Source organism: Denticeps clupeoides, chromosome 13 (assembly GCF_900700375.1).
Source record: "Denticeps clupeoides chromosome 13, fDenClu1.1, whole genome shotgun sequence".
Classification (NCBI taxonomy): domain Eukaryota; kingdom Metazoa; phylum Chordata; class Actinopteri; order Clupeiformes; family Denticipitidae; genus Denticeps; species Denticeps clupeoides.
In genome coordinates, this window is record NC_041719.1 from 16,059,264 (window position 1) to 16,083,478 (window position 24,215).

Sequence of the window (24,215 nt, forward strand, 5' to 3'; positions counted from 1 at the left end):
GAATAGCAGGTAGAATGATGAATCGCAGAGAACTGGTAAAAGGATAAAAAAAAAAAATTATTCTATTAACATCTATCATATTTTTTTTTATTATTAAAAAAACAAAAACAAAAAAAAAAAAAAAACAAAAAAAAAAAAAACGAGACATTATGCACACACATCAAAATACACTGAAATAATGTGATTCTTTTTTATGAATTTATTTATGGAAAGATGGGTGAACAATGAAAGTACAAACACTGAGGTGTACATGGGATACCAAAGTTATTTCTCCCCCCCGGGACACGAAATTGGACTTAAAACACAATAACAAGCTAAGCTAAGTAATAAGCAACATGCAAATAATTAATTAAAAAAAAAATGCATTTATACTTTTGGTGGATATATAAAAATAATACTAAAGGACTAAACAGAATTATTTATGATGCTCATAAAATCTTGTACTCTGATGGTTTAGAAAGGGAAAAAAAATTGTAAAGGCACGTGTACACATGCACTTAAGTCTGTACACAGCAAGTGCCAAGCTTTGAAATAAACAGAACCCTTTGTACAGAAAAATAACAACAACAATAATAACAACATTCCCATTGTAAGTAGCGTTATTTTGGTTGGAGTATTAGACTTTTCCCTTCGCTATACATCACAAAGACGCTGTTCCGACAACGGCTTCCTTTTCTACTCATTACATTTGAAATGTTAACACCACGTATGTCCATTCTGCACCATTACAAAAAAGGTCCAGCAAAGACAGGTAAGTCCAAAAAGTGTGTGTGTGTGTGTAAACACAAACTAGAAAAGTGGAGTGAGAGACGGAGGGAGAGGAGAGTGTGAGATTCATTTTTTTTCCAGGACTCAACACTCCAGCATAGCAAAACCGCACCAGTTTAAGTCAGATAGTGTTCTGCATACAGTCCTGGGACTCCTTGCAATAAACAGCGTGCTGCTTACGCTTCCTTCACTGTGTTCAAGGAACAGTGGGCTGAATTTCAGTCGCTTAAAGTACATAGTGTAATATCACGGTCTGGGATTCTCCCGTTTCTGCGGTCAGTTCGCTGCTTCAGTGGAGAGAATAAAATAAAGGCGAGATTAATGTTAGAAAATAAGGGCTTTGACGTGGTGGAAAAGAATGCCCACAATGACCACCTGACAGAGCAAAGTGTAAAGTCGACGTCTCTCAGAATTAAAGGCACAGCTATAAATGTCTGGGTCCTCAAATGGCTGGAAACATTTTAAGGCTTCAAGGGAAAATAAAAATATAGATATTTTTATGGGATCTTACTGCCATGATGTACATACATACAGTTGGGTGTGAGGGGAAGAGCCCAACACACGAGAGGAAAAGGAGACACAGAGACACTGCCAGCAGCATCAGGTACAGGATCATTACAGATTTACAGAGACACAGAGAAGACAAGCATTCGAAGGCACTGAACAAACAGGCTGTTAACAACAGGTTCAGCTCATTTCAGTGGCCCAAAAAAAAATTATTATAATAATAAAATCCTCATTAAGTAACGTCACTTTGAATAACGCATGTTTGTGTCGGGTATTTTAAGCTTAGAAAGTAAACTTGTGGTTCAGTCCCGATTATTTAGCCAACAGAGAAATCTTTGTGGAACATCCCTTGTAGATGCTAGTTACAGACCTGTTAAATCATACAAATGGAACCATTACATATACCACACGTGCTCATGAAGGCGATAAAGTGATCTTCAAGGTGCAAAAACCAACAATTAATGCAAAATAAAAATTAAAATTATGCCTCTCTTAACAACAACAAAAAAAAGAGGGTTTCTGTGAAGATGATCATGCAGACCCCCCATGGCTCAGCTTAGCACATACACGCATAGCACAGTGCAAAGGCCTTAGTGTTAGGGTTTTGGTACTAGCCTTCACGTGAGGCACGTAGAGCATACAGGCATTTGACATTTTTGTTTTTAGTGACAGCTGCAGTGTCAGAGCCTAGGCAGCAGGGGGCAGTAAACAGACAAGACCAAAATGGCTGGTCGCTACAGTCAACCAACCTTTCTACAGAGTTCGTGTCCCAGAGACCTCTTGCAAATAACAAATTTCAACACGGAGCTGCACACCAGGGTTTAATGGAGCAGAAGCCATTAATTAGAGCTGCAACTTCATGTTAAATAGTTCCTGAAAGAGGGTGTTTGTGAAAGAGAGTCTAAAGGAACATAAAAGTAAACGGTAAGGAAGAAAATTAGGTCAGTGGCTGTTCTGTTCTACTCGAATTTGCCTGAATGCTGTTTTAGAAAAGAAGAGACGTTAATGTTGAGCAAGACTGCAAATACAGGTCCATGTTCACGCTATCTGTTGGCAGTCAGTCAGTTTGTCAGTCAAGGTCCGAGTGTCAAAAGTCTTTCCTTTCTCTCCAGGCTGGAATGTGAGACGCCACCATTTTCCAATCTTCCCTCCAAGAGTCTAGGTGACAAAGTGCCAGAGTACAGGTAAAGTCTGCGTCACAAGGTCATGGTGATGAGGATGGAATCCAAGACCATAAAAAAAAATAATAGTAATAAGGTCACCTCCCTCTCCCCCCTTATCCCAACTCCTATACTGTCTCCTGTGGCGGAATTAGCGGGTCAGCGGGACAATCACCTCCACATAGTTGAGGGGGAAGAACCCTGATTGGCCGCGCAGCGTGCCCTCGTACCAGTTCTCATCTATCTGGTTGGTCAGGGTGATGATGTCGCCCTCGTGGAAACCCAGCTCGCCGTCGTTCTCAGGCTCAAAGTCATACAGAGCTTTACAGCATGGCTGCTCTGTCGCTACTTTTAGGGGGGAAGAGAGAAAGACAACAGGAGAAATATTTAAGGACAAAAATACAACTACGTAAATGAAAGATTTACAAAGTGTTTCCACAAGGAAGGAGGTTAGACCAAATTTACAGCTGGATGACTCGGGAAAGACCGGCCTGTATTAGTCACAAATTAACACGCTGCTGCGCGTGTTAGGTAAACACACCCAAGTAACACACTATTAGTAAATGACATGCTACGTCAGTCTAAAGTCACCAACTGTAACCAGAGGCTTGAAGGCTCAGTTACAGAGGACCACAAACACTCATCCACTAAACCCTGGTTTCAAATCGTTACGTAGCACATCCTAGGCATCAGATGCCAGGGCAGCACAGTAGGGGCATATGGGCATGTGACCGCATGAATAAAAACTGACGGTACAAGGCAAGTGTGAAAGGACAGTATGTGTGAGCACATACAAAATTGACTGAAATTTTTGGTTCTCACAATGATCAGGAAAAAGAATGCATCCTGAAATCCAGTATTTTCAATAAAATATATATTTTTTACCATTAGGAATGAAACTCAAGAGACTGCACAAAAAAATCAATTACTTAAAAATTAATCTGACCAAAGTTTGGAAATTTGTCTGTATTTTCATTGCTATTATGTGATCACACTTACCAAACTCTTTCCATTATCAGAATCATGGTGGCGTTGACTATTAAGGAATTGCATTTTCTGGAGACCATTAGCTACAATTTTAGCTGCTTTTCTGATTCTGTGTGCAAGTTCGATATATTTATATACAACACGGAACTGTAATACACCATCCGAGAGTATTGTGCCATCAGAGAGTATTGTGAACTCAAAATACTATTTAAGACCACATTTCTGGGCACTAGTGTACATTCGGAAAGAATTATACCACTTTTATACCCTCTATATGCATAAATATTCTGATTTTAAAATATCCTTAGAAAGCTGGCATCCAAAACCTACAAACTTACACTCGCCTACTGACTCATGCAATCTGGTTTTCTTTAATGACATCCTGCTAAACTAAACTGAGGTCACAAACAGCGAAGTGAAATAACTAATTGAAAAAACTAAAAAGAACAAGGTCACCGGGAAAAAAACAACCTAGCAGCTAGTTTGACAGCCGCCCCCCTACACACACACACACACACACACACACACACACAGAGAGCCAGGCAGTCTTATCACACCCTGCCACCAACCCATAAGAAGAACAAAGCACAATGTGCTTTTCTTCTTGCCCCCTGCTCAACAGTGGGCTAAAGGAGCAGCAGGGAGGTGCCGATCATTTCTGTTGCAAATCATTCAAATGGTCATCCAATACATGTCAATCGTCCTCAAGAACCAAACATCTCACCTGAGCTGCGTGCAGGAGGAGCCACTGTGGGAGTGAAGCCACCGTTTGATTGGTCGCTCTCTCCGAAGTCATAAGTTGGTTTGGGTTTGGGGGTGTACTCCCGCCGTGGACGAGACTGAGCCTCATTCATCCTGCAGGAGACCAGGCAGTCAGAAAAAGAGGAAAAACAGCAAAAAGCAGACAAGAACCATGTGTGAAGTAAAAAAGTAAAAAGAAAAAAAAAAAGTGCGAGTGCCTTTTTGTAATTAACCTCTGCTATTCTCGTTTTACTTTTGTGAAATGCTGACTTTGCGCCCACCTGTCGCCCAGTTTGTCTGCCAGCTCCTCCAGGATCTGCACGGCCTGCCGATGGTACTGCAGCTGGGACTGCACCAGCGAGGACAGCTGGCTCACCTGCTCAATCTGAGCAGGAACAAAGCGTTACACACACACACACACACACACACACACACACACACACACACACACACACACACACACACACACACACTATCCAAGGTGGCAAATGTTCCATGAAGCCGCTGCCATACAAATATGCTTAATAAGCTGTTTGCATAGAATGACACACATAAGAAAAGCTCATATCATGACTTGAATAATTCCACTTATATGCAACTTACACTGTACACCACACCACGCACCAGATGGCAAAAGTGATTGAGTGGGGTGGTAGTAGCCTAGTGGATAAGACGCTCGCCTATGAACTTGGTGACCACAAAGTCACAGGTTCAAACACCACTTACTACCATTGTGTCCCTGAGCAAGACACTTAGAGTGTCTCCAGGGGAGACTGTCCCTGTAACTACTGATTGTAAGTCGCTCTCGATAAGGGTGTTTGATAAATACTGTAAATGTAGAAAAAACACAACCCCTAGATGGTGCTGCTGCCTATCAGGGGTCCATGTGAAAAAAAAGGATGGGAAGAGACTTAACTGGTGCACCCCTACCCTCCCCTTTAGGACTTGTTCCCTTCGAAATCCAGGAAACAGGCAGGAAAGAAATAATCTCTGACCCCTCACACCCTGTACACAATGTTTTTGAACTCCACCCCCTGGTAGACGATACAGACGTCTGCACACCAGAACCTTCTGAAACAGCAACAGTTTCTTCACTTATGCCACCATGCTTGCAGAGCACAGCAGAGCAGCAGAGCAACACATCTTCTCTGACCTGTTACATCCTATTCCATGTCGTCAATAATACATTTAGCCAACCACAAACCATCATACAGTCACACACTCGTGCCTACGGGTAATTTAGAGTCACCAATAGACCTAGGGTGCATGTTTCTGGGTGTCTTGAGGATACTGTAGAGCCTGGAGGAAACCCATGCCAACATAGGAAGAGCATGTAAACTCTAAAGACCACAACACTAAACACTCTGTGGCCCTATTATACTGAACAGGTTTTATATCATATTTTACATTGTGTTACTTAAAAGACAGCAAGAGCCAGAACCAAATTCTGCTTGTGTGTGTTCAAATAAATGTAACTTTAAAAGTATATATGTGCCCACAAAGATGACAGATACTCACGTCAGTCTCCAGGAGGTTGTACATGCTGGTTTCTGCCACTTCTTTGGACTCGTGGAATTTCTCCAGTGCCTGCCTCACTTCTTCATCTGGGATTTTGCCCTGCCTCTTCTTTTTGTAGTCGTAGTCCAGACGACGACCCTCCAGCTTTTTCAGGTGGTGCTGCATGACATCAGGGAACATCAAACTTCAGAAAGTGTCTAATTGTATTATGATGAAATACAGCAGGCTTTGACATTTTGAGATGCATTTTGTATGGACCTATTTGAACCCCACCAATAGCGGCAAGTTCCACATAACAGACGGTGTCAGCTCTAATAACATGTTGATACAGCACCACATTACGAAGTGCATTGGCTCTCTGAAGACTTGTTTTAAGTGCGAGTGTGTGTTTGTTAATACCTGAATCTCTCTCAAGTCCTTGTCACACAGCCCTTGCAAAGGATCAATAAAGTTCTGTTTGACATCAATGTCAAGGGAGTCTTTCACTTCAGCTAGCCTCTTCATGCTCTCCCCCACATCAACCAGAGCACCGCCTGAATTAGACATAAAAAAAAAAAAAAAAAAACAGCTGGATAATACACTATATTACATTTGAATAAATAAATCTCACTTAGCATCTCCATAAAACATGAAACTACATGAAACACAGGGCCCTGGAGAAGCTTGTATTAATGCATTTTTGAATCATATTTAATGGTTGAACTTTGACTAATAAACGTCACTAATATAGGTTTTGTGTATTTAGCAGGGCTGCAGCTACTCTTATAGTTGACTAGCCATTGACTATTATAATCATTGGATTATAAACTGTATAATTACTTTTTAGCTACCAGCTTTTACGTTTAGCATTAGGTTATTATATGGCAAATAGTAAAGACAAGAAAGATACTTAACATCTTTCAATAAAGACTGCTTTTGATATTATTAATAAAACTGTACATTTTCCATACAATGTGTGTATATAAGATAAAACAGATTTTTTTTTTTTCCTGAGTCAAGAACAGGCACATTAACAGCAGTAAAATGTGCTTCTTCTGGAGAAGACAGTAGTGGTGTTGGACACGCTCCACAAACATCATAATGTGCACTCAACAGTTTGATAATATCATAAAATAAAAATGTCGCAGAGCACGACATCCCAGCTCGATGTTTTGCACATTACGTGGCCTGCAGTGACATATGGCTGGCGCTTCTCACTACGCAGGTACTTCCTGGCTTCTGACTATCATTTCATTTGCCATGTCATGTCATTTTCAAGCTGTGAACGATTGCCTGAGAGAGTTGTCACTCAGTTTGACAAGCAAATTTTTGAGCAAATAGGACATTACTGCAGGGAGTCTAAATCATGTTAGATGGAGCAAATGATGCGAAACATGGTTTATGTTGGTATCAATTCAGAAATATTATCACAGAATCTCATAGAAAACATCGATGCTTCAGGAAAATGTCTTTAGTTTGGGGAAAAAAAAAAACATCAGTGTGAGAAGTGTTTTTATTTCTGACTGAAAATCAACCTTGTGAAGACATTTGGTCTGTACAAGGCTAATAAAAACCCAGACAACTTAATTTCGTGGAGTCATACAAAATGGAAATTCACAGACCATGTGGATATCCAGATATACAGCAGAAGTTAAAAAGTATTTTGTTCCTGCCAAAAGAAAACACGGTGGTGCTTACCAAAGTTGGTTTCCTCTCCAAGCTCACGGCCATACTTGGCCATGCACTCTCCCAGCAGCCCCTCAGCCTGTGGGTATCCTGGGCTTTTTACCTGGCCACGGATTTTGGACATGGTGTTCAACATGGAAAGCTTAGCTCGGGATGCTGGGGTCACAAAGAAAACACATTTGTGCAACATTTCCCAATTAACACGGTTTATGAGCTGAAGCAAGATGAACACATTACACAGAGAACAAACTGAGAAAAAGGCCCACTGCTGTCTACCTGGGTTGGGCTGCAGGTATTCCGAGGTTTTAGAGATGACCTCCATAACAGCTTTGTTTGTCACATCCACTTTCTGAGGGAACAAAAAGAGAAGCGCACACATTTTTGGGCAAGAACAATAACTTTGTGTCATAGATAATTTCCTAAAGTAGATTGATGGCCCTCAGTGATAAAGAATCAGAAATAATGTAATTTACAAGAAGAAAAGGGGCAGTGGTGGCCAAGCGTTTAAGGAAGCGCACTGTAATCAGAAGGTTGCCACTGAGCAAAGTACCATCTCCACACACTGCTCCCTGGGCGCCTGTCATGGCTGTCCTCTGCTCACCAAGGGTGAAGGTTAAAAACAGAGGACACGTTTTATTGTGTCACCGTGTGCTCAGCTGCATTGTTTCACAATGACAATCACTTCACTTGGGGCAGAAGCAGTACAGGCCAAATAATTTATGAAGAACAGAAGACTTCATTAATAGGTGTTTTTAACTAGAATGTTCATGAACTGAAACAGTTTCACAATGAGCTCAAAACTAAAGCCAGCAGTGGATTCTGAATGGAGATCATTTTGACTATTCATATTCAAAATAGAAATCATAAAAGTTTAAATCCTATTAAAAGCTACCTGCTTTTTTTTTCTTAATTCCACAAAGAACTTGTGCAAACATAACTCACAATCATCACATACCAATACAAGTCTGTTCACCAAAATGCATATAAATTAGCATTAAATATATAAAAATGGATTACAAAACCATAAAAGATTCTTAAAGTTTAACTCTCAGCTCTGAACATAAAACCAGGGACGTTCTCCTCTCTTCAGGTAGAATTTGCGTAAGCAGTTGAAGCAAATAAAAAAAAAAAAAAAAAAAAGATATCAGCACAGACCTAGAGCCCTGACTGTCTGCCAGAGGGCCATATTTCAAAAAGTCGTCTGCTAAACATTCTACAACGGTTTGGTTGCAAGGGGATCAGTCTAAACCATGGGGAATACTTATAAAGAGCCTGATAGCCTGAGGTGTGTTGTGTTACCACAGAGGAAACGCTAAACTGTGAAGGGCTACGGCCAGCAAGGGCCGACGCAGACTGACCCACTTTACAATTTGAACTGGGAGGAATGCAACTGCTGGAAGCCTCGTCTCCACGGAGAGGGACAGCGGGAGGCTGCCTGAGCTGGAAAGCAACGAGACACAGGGACACAGAGACAGGCGAAGAGTGGCGAAGACAGGTGTGAAGACACATGCGCACAACAGCCCTCCCCTACAGTGGCACCCAACCATCAGACGCTCGGGGCACAAGTCCGATAAGATCAACACTGTAAGGCTTCTCTCCAGGCTAAGCAGAACCTTTTGGAGCTGTTTATTTTGGAGGGTCAGCATAATTTCTATTTGTTGGGATTACGGTGCAGGAAAATACTTTTAACAAATTTCATTTCTATAAAGAGAGCCTGTTTCCTGTTTCGTGTCCTGATGCATGTGAAAGTGGAGTACTTTCTAGCCTACACATGCAAAATAGCAATGGAGCATTTGGCTTCTCCCGAAACGAGTCTTATTACAGAAGCATTAACGCCTGATCTAATGCATCGTTGTTATCACAATGAGCCTACATGTTTGGCTCCTTCTCTGGTATTCCCCTTTGGGGTTTATTTGTTTTAATGTATTAATTTGGCAGACTCGTTTATCCACAGTGACAAAGACCATAAAGTACAGTTGTTCATAAGAGGAACATATTTACAAATAATTAGGCACATATTAATATTAATATAAATGCAGGAATCTCAAACCCCAGAGATTCAAAAGCAAAAAAAATAAAAACATAAAAGCCCTTGAAGCTTACTAGCTTATGCCAGAATTCACCCGCGTTTGGTGGTCACTAGAGATCCCTTCAGGCCTGCTGTGAAGTGACCGCCTACTGATGGAGGCTTACTCACCCTCTCTAAATCTTTAAAGTCTTCATCCAGTTTTGTTCCCTCTGCACCGCCAACTTTCTCACTGACCATCTGTAGAGTGGAGGAGAGAAAAGAGAGCATAGACACTTTATATAGAAGACCGGTAACAGGAGATACTGGATATAAAAAGTCTGCATTGTGATGATTGTCTTAAAATTGACTTTAAATTGAAGACCAAAAAAAAAAACACAAATTGCACGGAAAGTCTAATTTTCATTTACTTTTAGAAACAGATTCCTTTCCTATGTATGTTTTATTGTTACTTGTCAATTCACTACGTTGGAGTGTTGGTTATTTATTTGTGGGGTGTGGGTATGGTCAAAAAAATTGATCTCTGTATATTTCCAAAAAAAATGAATAGTTCACAATTAAAAAACGGGGGGCTGGAAATTTAGTAAATGAATGATAATAAAATGTAAACCACAATGGTGACAAAATTATATAGTTTTAGTGAAATAGGAAACTGGCAAAAGTACAGAACATAGCAGGCAATTCATCTGCAACTTTTTAGTCAAACATTTAAATGGAATGGGATTGGAATGGGAGGGGATATACTGGTACATATTACCAGTTACTTATTAACAAATACTGCACCATCATGTCACTGGAGAAGAACGATGACGTAATTATTTCATGATCTGAAAGTACTAGGGGTGTGTATTGGCAACGCATCATGAAACATGGGTCACAATACCATGAAAATGTAAACACAGAGTTGATACAAGATGCTGTGTGGATCACATTACATTAATAAATTACAAAACAAAATAACTCAGAACTGAACTTTGGATTAAATTTGTATACAAAATATTAATATTAGATGTCTGTATAGATACAATATCATCATGTAAAATATCACAATATATATTGCTTTATCGATATTTTCGAACACCCCCAACTTATAACATTCATTATTAATCTTAAAATTTGGCTTTTCCCTTTTTTTTAAACGGATCACAATAACAATGGAAGGACATGTTGGGGCACCTCACATAAAATTCCTAAACTGTGAGCTACCTTGTTGCCAGACAGCGTCTCAACGGCGGAGGACCATTCTTATTCTGGGACTTCTTAAGGGACTGCACAGTGACAAAATCTCTCGAAATACGGACAGCAGTCGAAATTCTACAGTGACAGCAGTATCATATGGACCTTTTAGCTCACTCTCACTTGGCATAATCCCCACACCCTCTGGAAAACCAGTTTCATAACCCTTCCCTCTGACCACACTCCCTTGCGGTACAACATAGTTGTAAAAAAAAAAAAGAATATTTTAAAATGCATGGGAATTCATGGAAATGTATCATCTAGCTCTTTTATACAACGTAGAGCTGACTACTCAGGAAAAACCTTTATAGGGTTTTTTCAACCCCATAAGTCTTTATATTAATCCTGCTTTTACATTAAAGCAACATTAGTTTGGACATTGAAAAGCCTACAGGATTTTTACACAATGTAAGATAATTTGATAATTTAAGGCATATGTATTTTCTAAAGGCAGAGCCGCTTAGGAAAAATGTATGGAAGCCCCCCCCAATAATTTTTTCTAGGTCATGCTACAGACCATCATAGTTTTAGGTTTTCCACTTCCTATCCAGCACCAGCTCTGCTTATACAGCACAAGAGATGGCCTGTAAAAGCTGCTGTAGGTGGAGCAGGTTTTACAACAAGTAAGCCTTCTCCGTGTCTCTCACTAGGGAGAATCTGGACCACACTAGGGAATCCGTCAGAACTTTTCAATGTTCAAAAATATATTAAATTATCGTGTTTGAGGAACTGCTTGAGTTTTATATATATTTTTTCACATTTAAAGCAGTTTGCACAGAATTGCAGGGTTACTGGTAGTAGCCTAGTGGGTAACACGCTCACCTACAAACAAGAAGTCCCAGGTTCAAACACCACTTACTAACATTGTGTCCCTGAGCTGGACACTTAACCCTGAGTGTCTCCAGGGGGGGCTGTCCCTGTATCTACTGGTTGTAAGTCGCTCTGGATAAGGGCGTCTGATAAATGTTACTGGTTGTGACAAACGCATGTGCTTGTTCAGACGTCGCAACACAAGCAAAGATCCTGGATGAGGATCAAAAGGAGAATAAATCAGTCAATATGACACACATAATACCCTGATACCATTTGTATATATGATTTGCCTTGCTTTTATTAGGCTTAAACAGTAAATTGTAAAAGGCGTAAATTCGCTTGAGTGAAAATGGTCACTGGGAAATGTTTATTTATTGATGACTGTCTAATATTACTAATAATGACACGCTACACAACATGAAGGGCTTTTTTGTGCTCATATTCAACAGGCAGTGATGACACTAATGCACAGAACTTCACCCAGCAGACAAAGAGCACTTCTGTTTATTTGTATATCCATGACGTGGACGGCAGCCACGGCACAGTGCGGGATTAATAATTAAATGCATTTTACTGCGAGCGAGAACCGAGGCGCAACCTCTAAACACTTGGCTCTGGGCTAGTTGATAATGTTACAGGAAAAGAACGGACAGACAAAAGCACCTACACACTGGTGTATAGACACACACATCCTGAATTTCATCAGGAATGCGTGCATTTGCTTATGAGGACAAATGTCACTGTTAGCAGATTTAGCGGCCGCTGGACAAGAAAGCTGTTCACCGACCAACATTCGAGATTCTGAGAGGGGAAAATAAAAAAAAAAAATTAAAAGTGAGGAAAGAAAGAGAACGGGCCGCTGATGAATCGCTCTCTGAATCTTTGGAGTGAGGGTGCGGAAGAAAGTCTCTGACTCAGCCACACGCAGTCACGTATGCAGATAAGGAGCAAAAATCCCTCTCCGTAAAGAATGGAGTAACTGTACTCGTTTCAGTTTCGGTCAGTCGCCACCTCAGCGGGAGAATTTCCCCGAAATTCAATTACAAGGAAAACTGCATGAACCATCGACACCCACGGGAAAATACTTGGCTCTGTTTAGTATAATATTAAAGAAAATGTATATATTTAAAAAAAGGTCTCAGTAGAACTGACTTGTTACAGTCTCCAATCACAAGCCGTAAGTAAAAAAAAAAATGCTACTTTGAGGGGGGAAAAAATATTCTAGTGACATTATCACAACAATCTAAGGCATGACAAACAGCAACGTCCCCACGCAACACATCACAGTGGTTCCTTCCAGGCCAACATCCTGCCTCTGTCGAGCGTGGATGGAGGCGCGGTCCGGCCAGCCAGGTCCCTCCATCTCCTCCAGATACATCGACTTCTTCCTTCCTTTCATCACTTTCTCTCTCCCGCCCCCACCGGGGAGCTGGACATGTTCCTGAGGGGAAGTTGGGCAAGAGAGTAGCTTGGCGTTTTCCTGCTGATCTCAGCATGGATGTGGAATGGAGGAAGGTTTTCTTCAACACCCCCAAAAATGCCGGAAATATGGGACAACTACACCATGTTATTATTTTAGTTTGTTTTTTTTTTAAACAAAAGGCCAAATGATTTGTGATTGTTGTCTATGTTGAACCTCTAAGCAAATCGCCATCTGTTTATGGAAAAGTTATTATTTTCCATGCTCATGCAAGTCTAACGTCACTATTGCAGACTTAACGAATTGGCAAGAACAACGAAACAACCAGGTTCACCATTAGAATCACTAGAATGCACAACACCGAACTATCGAATAAAAGAACGCGTTCCACGTGCGCATGCGCGTCGCTTGGTATTTTAAATGAAGAGTTTACGGCACTTTCCCCAACTACCAGGACCCGATGACACGCACCACTCCTTAATTCTGTTAAAACCCACATCACTGGCCATCTTCTGGTAAACGTGGCAGGGAAGCCCCCCCTTTCACCAACAGTGAAACTTCACAAATCGGGGGCGTTCCGAGCGTTCGCTACGATGCAGCCAACACAAAAACGTTCACCCTAATGTAGGCCAACCTGAATGTAATTAAATGGCTGAGTTCGGGGCTGCAGTAAATACTTTAAAACACTTTCCACGTAAAGACTTAAATCCAGGGGGAAAAAACCCACCCCGTGCAATGCAGCCGTTTAACTAGTTAAAAAGCACTAAAAGGCGTTCGTGACTGAAGCAACCTCAGCTGCTGACCATTTACTGATTATTATACCAAGTTCTTCGGAAAGTTTGTGGCTGCACGCTAATGCAAATTAACAACAGAAACAACACTTCGCTGAAATAAAAAAAAGAGCTCGTGGTGTCATTGTCGCGTACACAAAGTTACAGGCAGGTCGCGGAGAAAAGTATTTCGGACAGAATTTTTCTGTTCCGCTTAAGTTAACCTACGTGGCTACGTTAGCGGCTAACGCTAACCACGGCTGCAGCTAACGGACCGGTTAGCGGTTAGCATTACGGTTAGCTGACGCGGAGACAGAAAGCCAGAAAAGTTGTGTACAAACCTGGCTGGCTTTATAAAACTGCTTCTTTAATCCCGCCACAGACATCTTGAAGCCTCGATAAACTTCTGTCCCTGGACCAATGCGATGTGTTACTTAAAAAAATTTCTTTATCAAACGCCACTTAAAGTGACCATAGAGTCGAGCTTCTGCGCAAATACAGACTCCCCCGCTGCGGACGGACGGCATGGAGCCCAGGGCATCTGCTGCTGGTTAACCGGAGCTCTGCAGCTCAGCGCCAGTGGGACGGAGCGCGGCCGCGGCGCAGCTTTCGCCGACTTCTGCCGACTTGGCTGGGCTTCAACAGAAGCGGCGCTTAGAGGCGGAGGTCCATCCACATGACGCGACGATCCGCGAAACCCAACGGCGCACTTCCCGTCCGCATCTTGCATAGAAAGCCGCCGCTTTTCGTCGGGTTGCGCGATTTTGCACAGAATGCGCGCGACCCGTTAGCACAGTCACGTATGTTCGTGTATATTTGATCAATTATTTCACTTTCTCGCATCGACGATGCGCCTAGAGCGCGCGGTCCAGTTTTAAGGCGTGGGTCCTGCGCCCCCTGCTGATGGAAGTCGGAATCCCACGCTTCCCATTTGCCCGGCGGATGGCAGCACAACACCGTCACAATACCTGATCCCAGGACTGCCTGACAAATCGAGCTTTTTTTTTTTTTTTAAATCTCTCTGACTGGACTATTCACAGGAATTAATGAACATGCAGTTACTTTGCAAACGTTTTCACCGTATGTGCAGCATATTTGTTTCGGCCTCCAGTTTGCGAGATGCTACCGCATCATCAGATGATTAACCAAAGCCCCTACAAACTAGCAAAGTTATTGCATATGAGAAGAATTCAAAATACTCATAGAAACACTCCCAACACATTCTGAACTTCTGTAAAAAGATCTTTATTACATTCTTAAATCCACATGTAGCATTCCTAACTCAAGATGATCTCTTCAGAGTTTGTTCTTTATGTGTGCCTTATGTCATAAATTAATAAAATCTGTATTATATGATTTAAATCATTTAAAAATAAAACGATAACATGACAAACAGAGGGGCATCTTAGGATGCCCTCTTTAAAAATATCTTTTTAAAATAAAAAATATAGCTTCTCCAAGACAAAATGGGGACACTAAACTTGTAAGAATGGTATTACAGAACATTACAGAAACAAAGAAAAATATATATATATCACAACAAAACCAAACACAACATTCAAAGATTAAAATCCATCCTATTACCTCTAAACAGCGGGCTGGTACGCCCTGCAACAATATTGATATTGGACAGGGGTAAAAATCTTTGATACTCGCGTGATAAACATTCACAAGAAGAGTTCATGTACACAGTGATCAAGGTTTTAAGGTCTTCTAATCGGTGCAAGGTGTCTCGCTCAGGCTAGCTGAAGACACTTAGGACACAGAGCCCAGCTATCTCCCTGAGTGACTAAGTAGAAAAGGTATCTGCACACCTTGAGGACTGCTTCCACGCACGGGACAACACTGGTGGCAGGGAAGAGGGGCTGCAAATTACACTCCACGGCATTCGGAGCAGAATCGTCAGCTCTATGAAATATGTGAATAGTTTATTCGTGTCTAGCCTCTGCGTTAGGATGAGCTAGGCACTTGTGGCTGAATTCAGTCAAGCTAGATTGCCATTAAAACCCGATGACAACCACGCGAAAAAGTAGCATAATTGAATCCAGCCAAAGCACCAGCGTGATAAAGTAGCTTAACTGAGTCCTCTGTGTTATCTGGAGTGCTTATAAATTATAAACAGGCCCAGAATGAGAAGGCCTTTAATAATAAAAACCGGATAGACTGATTATTGCACAGTCCCAATAAAAAGGATTTCTTAAGCACCCAGAATAGAGAAAAATAAAAAACTAGACAGTATGAGGAGCACTGTCCCAGCAGTGCAAATATGAAACATGGACAGGAAAAGTCCATAAAAAAAAACTACAGAACTTTTTTTTTTTTTTTTTTCAAAACTTAATCTGGTCATTGAGGTTTTTTGTCGTCTGAAATTCCTCTTTGAAAAAGGATGTTAAACAGTTTTTTCCTGCCACACCTAAATTTCCCCCGAGGAAGATGCAGATCTACAGTTTTGCCAGGCTTCCTGTCACAATGACAGATTGTGAACAAATCAACAGTAAAAAAAAAAAAAAAACATTCTGATCAGCGTGGAAAAATACATCTAGATAAAATATACTTTAAAGTCTCTTTCATTCACTATGAAACATATGCAACAGGATAAACACTATTTCTAGCCTTCCCTAACTCAGGGGGGTAGCTGGTGGCTCTCTCGACCCAACATTGTGCCGTGTGAGGATGACGGAGGAGAGGATCTTGGGAAAACAAAATGTGGGAAGGGGAGATTTTACAACATGAACAACATGAGCTGGGCCTGACTGGGCGCTCTCCTTCATATCGACGTCCTCCACCCCACATTCTCAGGTTTGCTTCCCATGGCGTTTATTTAACTGAGAATTTCTCTTTCTGGGGCGGGGGCCAACATTCCAGTCGCTCCTCCAGAAACACTTTTTTTTTTTTTTTTGCAGCTGCAGCCTGCCGTCCGGCCCCCTTCCAGGGTTTTCAGGCCTCTGCAAAATGTCTGTCAGCGGCGTCTGAGAGGGGAGTGGAGGGAGCATCGCTTCCTCACCAGCGCTGCCTCGGGCTTCAGCTAAGTGCTGCTTACTTTGTCTTTCCCCAATTCAACGTCCAACACAGTTCCACCATCACAACTCCTGTACACATACTGCTCACGTGGGTGAATTTAGACACAAAAAAAAAAAGCAACATTACACAACATCTCATGCGTGTTGCAACTGCAGGGGTAAAGGAAATGGGACTGAGGTTCTTCTGTTACGTGTGAGAAAACGGAGGGGAAAAAAAAAAAAAAAAAAAACACTGTCCGAACGTACACGCCTGCGAGGAGACATGCGCAGGCCAGCGAGTTAAGTGCTGAGAGTTACATGTGCAACAACATGCGTGCCTGGCAGTCGGAGCTGGGGTCTGCATGCGATTCGTAATAATAATAATAAGAAGAAGAATCATTTTAAATGCACCACCTGTTTGATCTTGGTCCCTTTGAGCTGTACGATCATCGTATGAAATAACAGCAGAGTGTGGGTACGACGGAAGGCGAGTTCGGGGCTCGCCAAGCTTAGAAAGGGGCAGGACGCACACATGAACGCGTACATTCCGTCTCACCCCCGGCTGTGCGCTGTCTGTAGGGTACATTCAACACGGCTAGCATTTAAACAGGGCGGACGCGTCCTCACTGCTGAGCCTCAACCAGGTAGAGGCTCCGCTACGAAGGAAAAGGAACGGTCGGGATCGGCAAACTCTCTCCGGTGTGCAGGACGCACACGCAGTACCCAGAAACTAGTGTAACATGTAATTACAATAGCTGAATCCCATGACGGAATTAACCTGAACCTGCGCAGTGCAGGGGAAGGGGGGGACAGAGGTGGGATTTGATGTGTCCTAAAGTGTTGCATGCAGGATTGTCACTGAGCGGCCGGCTGCTTATTCTACCGCCGTCTTCTAGCCGCCCCCCACTTCTACTCCCCCAAACCCCCCCATCCCCCCCATAGTCTCTCTGTGCCTAAAGTATGACTGTTAGCCAGTTTAACCCTCAGTCGAGTCTGGGAAAGTGATCTCGCTGCAGAAGACCTCCCTGTAGAGCGGGGGGAAGTTGTAGGCCGTCTCGGGATGCAGCAGACGGAAAAACTCCAGCTTGTCTATATGGAGGTTGCAGATCGACTTCATCATGGGCAGCTTGGACACCATCTGACGGGACAGAAGAGCAGACTTATCACTCCGGTCTGTGAGGCCAAAATAACAAAAGTCTTGATCTAATATTGAACCGCCAAGGTGCCAGTGAGGTGCCACTGAGCAAAGCACCGTGCCCACACACTGCTCCCCGGGTGCCTGTCATGGCTGCCCACTGCTCACTCAGGGGAGGGGTTAAATGCAGATTGTGCACTGGATGCTGTACTGTGGTGTGTAACGTGTGATCACTGTCACTATTGGACAATTTACACTTGGATGTTTGTATACAGCCAACCATCTAGAAATATACATACAGATATATTATTATATTAACGGGTTGTGCTGATATACAGGGTGGCCATTTATATGGATACACCTTAATAAAATGGGAATGGTTGGTGATATTAACATCCTGTTTGTGGCACATTAGAATATGTGAAGGGGGCAAACTTTTCAAGATGGGTGGTGACCATATTGGCCATTTTGAACTCGGTCATCTTGGATCCAACTTGTTTTTTTTCAATAGGAAGAGGGTCATGTGACACATCAAATTTATGGTTTTAACGTAACTTTATTCTTTCATGAGTTATTTACAAGTTTCTGACCACTTGTGTTCAATGTCACCAACCATTCCCATTGTATTAAGGTGTATCCATATAAATGGCCACCCTGTGCTTCGTAATCTGTAGTGTGTCCTCCTTTCCACCAGGAGGCAGAGTCGAGGCCACAATCCAAATAAACGAGCGCAGAGCTCTCAAGACTGCCCCCGTAAAAGGACACAGGTATTGCATTCGTATCTGTTCCGTTAATTTTGTATGTGTACAGTGTATTCCGTACATTTTGAATGAGTATGTTCACAAAAACCGAAGCAAAGAATGCAGGATACGGACAGCGGCTGTACATACGTACGTAGTTCACAACAAGTATACTTCTGCCTTTCCAGAGGCTAATTTCACCAACTAATTACAATATGAAAAGCATTAAGATCTGAGTAGCTCTCGGAACACAGTTCCGGAGCTGTGGGGTGAAGTAGTTCGGCCACATGACCGAAAAAGCTACCGACATCTGTTTGTAAGCTGTTCTGGCTGACCAGACACATGTTTTAGAAAAGGAAAGAAAAGAAAAATAAAAGCTGGTGAGGTTTAAAACGCCATCTCGTCTGTGGGAAATTATCTTTACAGATTAAATGGCTGGTAGGGAGGTCACGTAAATGCATCATGTAACAAAACACTTGTGATTAAGTGGTCATACTGGTCATAATTTATGAAGCAGATGGAACAGATCAGACACAGTCAGGTTTAAATACATGATGCTTAACTGTGAACATGCAATGCCGTTTAATGCTTATTTAGATTAATGTTAAGGGAATTTTTGTATTCTGTTCTCTTTTTTTTGCTTCAGTTCAGATTGGAACGTTTCACAGTGTGATGCATCCATTTTGCACAGCTCTCGGCGCCGTCATTACTTGCAGCCAATCAGAGGACACTTGCGTCACTGGTGGCTCAATGCAGACCCAGCCCTGAAATAGGAGGCGAACTCGGCATTCCTCGAACTACCATCATCATCAGGCGATATTGTGAACTGGTACACGCTCATTCGATTTTGGGTGCAGGACTCCATGTTGCACCCAGATTACAGAATTTAGCGAGGAAACATAAATGATCTTTCACGGTTAGGTTTTTAACCCGTACTAACCAAATTGTTACCTTTGCCAGTTTCTCCTCAGAAGCACAGTTTCTGTGTAGACAGTGCTGCAAGGCCACGTAAGCTTTTTCTTGAAGCTTCTGAACTTTCTGTGTGTCCGTCAGCCAAGGTCGGTCTGAAAAGGAAGGAGGAGAATGGGGGAACAATAAGAACCCGGGGAAGGTGCTTCAGAAGAGCTTTGACAGTCGGGTGGCGAGTGTTGACCTGGGGACAGCAGCACCGTGGCGCTGAACAGCGCCATCTCCTCGTCGGAGAGCTGCAGGCGGCTGAAGGTCTTGGCCAGCTCGTACACGGCGTTGACGAGGTCGTCGCAGCCTGCGGGGAGGCACAGGAGAACATTGAGTTCGCCACGAGCCTCTGGCTTCGCCCCACCTCATTTGCGCCAGGCGCTTAGCGCTAACGAGGACATCACAGGCACAAACACAGCCAATTAACAGAAGAGGCCGTGATTAGCCATAATTCGCCACGTAATGCGCTGTTTGGGCCGGTGGGAGACTCACCGAGTGCTTTGAAGAGCTGAGCACCGGCGAACTTGCCGTCAAACAGCAGGGTGTTGTTAACAGAGTTGTAGGCACGACACACACGAATCAGCAGAACATCCAGGCAGCCTAATGAGAGAGAAGAAGAAAGGATGTGCAAAGGTGAAGATCAGCGAAAAAATCGAATTTATCTTGTCATCGTCACAAGAACGAAAATATATTGTTCTTGAGATCACAAAATAACAGGTTGTTATCGCAGATCTTGGATGATTAGTGTAAACAGCAGTATGGAAATACTGAAGTTGAGTAAAACAACGATACCAAGAGATCTCGAGATAACAAGGCCAAAGTAAGATTTCACTGCACGTCCTCTACAGACGTTCGTTAAACAGATAAAAAGAACGAATAATAAGCAAAATATATAATGTATACATGAAGTAATAATGGAAGGAGAAGAACATTTAAGCAACATAAAGACAGCAAACAAAAGTAAACATTATGACAAACACTAACCAGCCTTTAAGAGAATAATCTGGTCGTTCTGACAGAGGTCCAAGAATCCGGTGATGCGCTTGGCGAACTCCACCACGTACTTGATGGCGTTGGTGACGTGAATGGCACACTGATGCCACATCACCTCAACAGGCTGTAAACAGAACCGACGTTAAAATCTGATATTTAACAAAGATTGTTGTGACGGTACTGGGGGTCCTGCAGGTCACATCGTGTTGGGTACCTTGTTCTGGAAGGAGCGAATCTCCTCGGGGGTGTAGAGGTTCCAGATGAGTCTCTTGATCTCCTCGGTGTTGTACTGGATCGTCTCTACATGGGATTTCACCACATTCTGAGTTATGCGCTCTGTAGAAACGAGACCAAAGTGGAGACAGCCATCAGAGAAGGTCCTTAAAGAGGACCTTCAGCAAATATCGATTCTAAAAACTGGCCTTCAACACATCTCCAACAGCACAATGCCCCATGACGTTATAAAGTCTTCCAGGATAATGGAGCTGTGCAGAATCGGCCGATAGCAGAGTTCATGAGTTCAAGACATAGAAACGTATGCAAAGTAACAAGAGGTACAGAGGGACAAAACGAGTGAAGAATCTAAAGGCCACTGAGGAGGAAAAAAACATTCCTACCACTTTACTTGAAATAGGACAAGACAATAAAATTATTATTATAGGGGCATATTTTTTCTCAGAGGAAATAGCTTTGTTTGATTGGTGTAAATCACGTAATATTTTGTTGTGACATTATAATCGTCACATGTAGTGCATTATGAGACGGCCTTCACGCAGTGTTCAGACGGGCCATTATTGGCGTAGTAATAATGTTTCTTATAATTAGTTTATTTTGTCATGATATTTTTGGTTTAGTATAGATTGCTTGACTGTGGACTGTATAAACACATTCTGTATGAAAATGTTGTGGCGCTGAAGCTTCACAGAAATGTGGGTCATGGGTCTGCAACACAAACCCATTGTACAGAAGTGACCCTATTACAGCGGAAGAAAACTTTCCATTCAGGACAAAAAAAGTCCCCTTTCAGCTTCAGAGCAGCTATAAAGCCCAGACGCGAGCTAAGACTTCCCCGGAGAACAGCCTCAAACAGTCAGGGGGTGAACAAAACTCATGACGGAACGAGTTACTATGAGCTGCTCCTGTGTTTGAATGTCGCTGGCCCTTGAGCCAAATCTCTTCGTCCCGATTTCTGTAATTAGACATAATTCCGTGGCTCTACCAGTGAGATTCCACTGAACTGCATGACAGTGAGAGACTTTTTGGACCTAAAGGTCATGGGTCGGGTTTGGGGGAGCGTGCCTCACCTATCTCCAGCACGGAGCATCCCTCCGGTACGGGGTTGAGGAGGGAGTGTGTGAACAGGCCCGAGTCGTGCAGCAGCTGGTACTCGTGTTTGATGTGGCCGCCGCCATCGCTGCCCTCCGGGCCGCTCTGCTCCGGTGAGCTCTGGGAGGAGGAGCTGCTTCCGCCGCTGCTCCCCATCAGGTCCAGGCCGCAGTAGTCGCCGCCGCCGCCGCCGTCGGGCGTGAGGGGCAGGTCGAACAGCAGGTTGTCGGGCAGCGCGGAGATGTCATCCAGGTCGCTGAGCGTGGCGCTGGAGCCGCGGCTGTAGGCGCGTGGCCCGTGGCCGCCGCTGTCAGAACCTTCGTCTCGTCCCCCGACGCCGTCCACGCCATCGGCGGGGGACACCTGCTCCTGCGACTGCTGGTGCTTCTGCACTTCCGCATAAAGGCTGTCGCGCTGTTTCTTGGACATGCGGCCAAACTTCACCGCTGTGACACACAAACATGGCTGGTGTCAGGGGTGAACTGAGCGGCTAAAACCGGCTTGATTACACAACGTGAAACCCAACACACACTCACACACACACACACACGCGCAGCAACTGTGACGGAACTCACCGTCGCGGCTCATGCCCAAGGCCAGGCACTTCTGTAGGCGGCAGTGCTGGCAGCGGTTGCGGTTGGTGCGATCGATCAGGCAGTTCCTCTGCCGCGAGCAGGAGTACATGGCGTTGTTCTGCTGGCTGCGGCGGAAGAAGCCCTGCAGAAGCCCCGACGGGGCAACACTTATCACAACGGCACTTGACAGGGTGGCAGAGGCCTAGCGGGGTTCACACCCCACTCACTCTGGATAAACGGCGTGAACGACACCGGCTCACCTTGCAGCCCTCGCAGGTGATGACCCCATAGTGGATTCCTGACGACTTGTCCCCGCAGATCTTGCAAGGGATCACTTCGATTTGAGCTGAAAAAAAAAAAAAAAAAAAAAAAAACAAGTGCGTAAATTACGGCCCCGTCCTCCACGTTCATATAATTCCCCACGGACTAAACAAAAAAATAAAATCATTTCCAAACAACTCAATAACTTCATCCTAATCCAACATCCAAGATGCTTCTATCCAAATCTCTCCATGCTGTAAGCAACAAGCGGGAATTATTCTGGAAAAAAGACAGCTACGTGTCAAGGACAGATTTCAGAAAAACCCCGATAAAGCACCTTTCGCCCAGAGAACAGCCTGTTCTCTTCATCGCGTTGTTTATATAAGTCACAGGGCCCGGCCTGTCCTGGAATAGCAGATCAATTACGTTGGCCGCAGGCTCCGGTGTTGAAAAGTTTCATCTCCGAGGTGAACCGCGACGTTAGCAGGAAATAATGACAATGGAAGGGCCACGGCTCCTGGGGGATGAACGGCGCGGTGAAGGTGAAATGGCCACCTTCCTAATGGAAAGCTCCTTTTTTTTCGGCTTTCTGGAGGATGAAGAGCTCCTCGGTGCTGGAACAATGGCACGGGGCGTTTCGTTTGCACCGGCAGAAAGGAACACCCAACGTCCTGAATTGCCGATTCTCAGTTCACACACAAGGTGGGGGGGGGGACAAGTGCGTCACCTGGGACAGATCCCGTTGGGGGAAAAACACGGCCACGGCACTTTTGCGAACAGGAGCGTCTCTGCAAAAGAAGCGTTGCGTGAGTGCAGAATCGTTGCCGGCATTTCTTAAAAAAAAAAAAAAAAAAAAAAAAAAAAAAAAGGTCTCTAAATAAATAAAGCGCCGCGAGAAGACCGTCTTCTCCTTCTATCTCCACCCCCCTCTCCGGTACCCCTTCAACCCCCCCTCCCCCCTCCCATGTTATATAACCGCCGTCTGGTGCATTCCACGAACACTCATTCACGGGAGTGTCACCCTGGCAACGTGGTGACGAGCTTATCCCCCCCCCCCCCGATCCGGCCCCTCCCGCCCCCATTGGCCAGCAGCGGGCCTGAGCTGACGAGCTGCTCTACTGACACACTTTCCCACTGAGCGGGAGGGGGCGGAGCCTGGGGACTGGCCTCCGAGAGGGCTATAATCTGATTTTCCTCCTGCTCCCCTCCACCGTTTTGTCATATTTTTTTTTTTTTTCCCAGATGAAACAAAGTTGTTTTTAAGTTCTGACAAAAGCGTTGAGAGGCCATTTGTGTACAAGTTTAACAACATGATGATTAAAAACGTCACCGTACAGTACGGTAAAGCTTGTTGTTGGCTGCAGACACACTTCCAACATGATGCTTTCCATTGATTGCTCAACATGCTGCAGAGGGACAGCGTGATCCGTACAGGACGCCGCGATCTGCGGACCCTGAGATGCGGGCACCTCGCCCCTGGCGCCGCCATGGACAGGAAAGCGAAAGACTGGAAGCCACCATAAAACATAACGCCGCTTCCTCCTCAAGTGACAAGATGGCCACGCACGTCTGGTCTTATCATTTAGCGGCGTCTTAATTGGCTTTAGATACCCAGTCG

At 43.8% G+C, this 24,215-nt stretch overlaps 2 protein-coding genes across 2 annotated transcripts in view; both read right to left on the reverse strand.

Moving 5' to 3' along the window:
- Window positions 1-184: 184 nt before the first annotated feature.
- sh3gl1b (SH3-domain GRB2-like 1b) lies at window positions 185-14,212 on the reverse strand. The gene is made up of 9 exons (XM_029000443.1): window positions 13,953-14,212; window positions 9,544-9,612; window positions 7,623-7,695; window positions 7,359-7,502; window positions 6,081-6,214; window positions 5,682-5,840; window positions 4,445-4,548; window positions 4,147-4,277; window positions 185-2,783 (listed from the first exon to the last, which is right to left on the reverse strand). The coding sequence occupies exons 1-9, from the start codon at window positions 13,995-13,997 to the stop codon at window positions 2,587-2,589; spliced, it is 1,056 nt and encodes a 351-aa protein (XP_028856276.1). The 5' UTR covers window positions 13,998-14,212; the 3' UTR covers window positions 185-2,586.
- A 3,336-nt stretch (window positions 14,213-17,548) lies between these two features.
- The window catches only part of rorca (RAR-related orphan receptor C a), a 9,222-nt gene continuing 2,555 nt past the window's right edge, over window positions 17,549-24,215 (reverse strand). The window contains exons 2-10 of the mRNA XM_029001049.1: window positions 22,597-22,682; window positions 22,337-22,478; window positions 21,740-22,207; window positions 20,650-20,771; window positions 20,427-20,559; window positions 19,935-20,042; window positions 19,639-19,749; window positions 19,437-19,549; window positions 17,549-17,748 (exon numbers count right to left, since the gene is read on the reverse strand). Coding sequence (XP_028856882.1) covers window positions 17,587-17,748; window positions 19,437-19,549; window positions 19,639-19,749; window positions 19,935-20,042; window positions 20,427-20,559; window positions 20,650-20,771; window positions 21,740-22,207; window positions 22,337-22,478; window positions 22,597-22,682 — 1,445 coding nt within the window. The 3' untranslated portion in view covers window positions 17,549-17,586. The remainder of the gene's footprint in view (window positions 17,749-19,436; window positions 19,550-19,638; window positions 19,750-19,934; window positions 20,043-20,426; window positions 20,560-20,649; window positions 20,772-21,739; window positions 22,208-22,336; window positions 22,479-22,596; window positions 22,683-24,215) is intronic.

Coding starts and splice junctions, on each gene's coding strand:
- sh3gl1b (XM_029000443.1), bottom strand. CDS start 13,997: ATGTCTGTGGCGGGATTAAAGAAGCAGTTTTATAAAGCCAGCCAG. Junction 5,841..6,080: donor AGGACTTGAGAGAGATTCAG/GTATTAACAAAC, acceptor GATGTCATGCAG/CACCACCTGAAAAAGCTGGA. Junction 4,549..5,681: donor ACAACCTCCTGGAGACTGAC/GTGAGTATCTGT, acceptor GTTCCTGCTCAG/ATTGAGCAGGTGAGCCAGCT.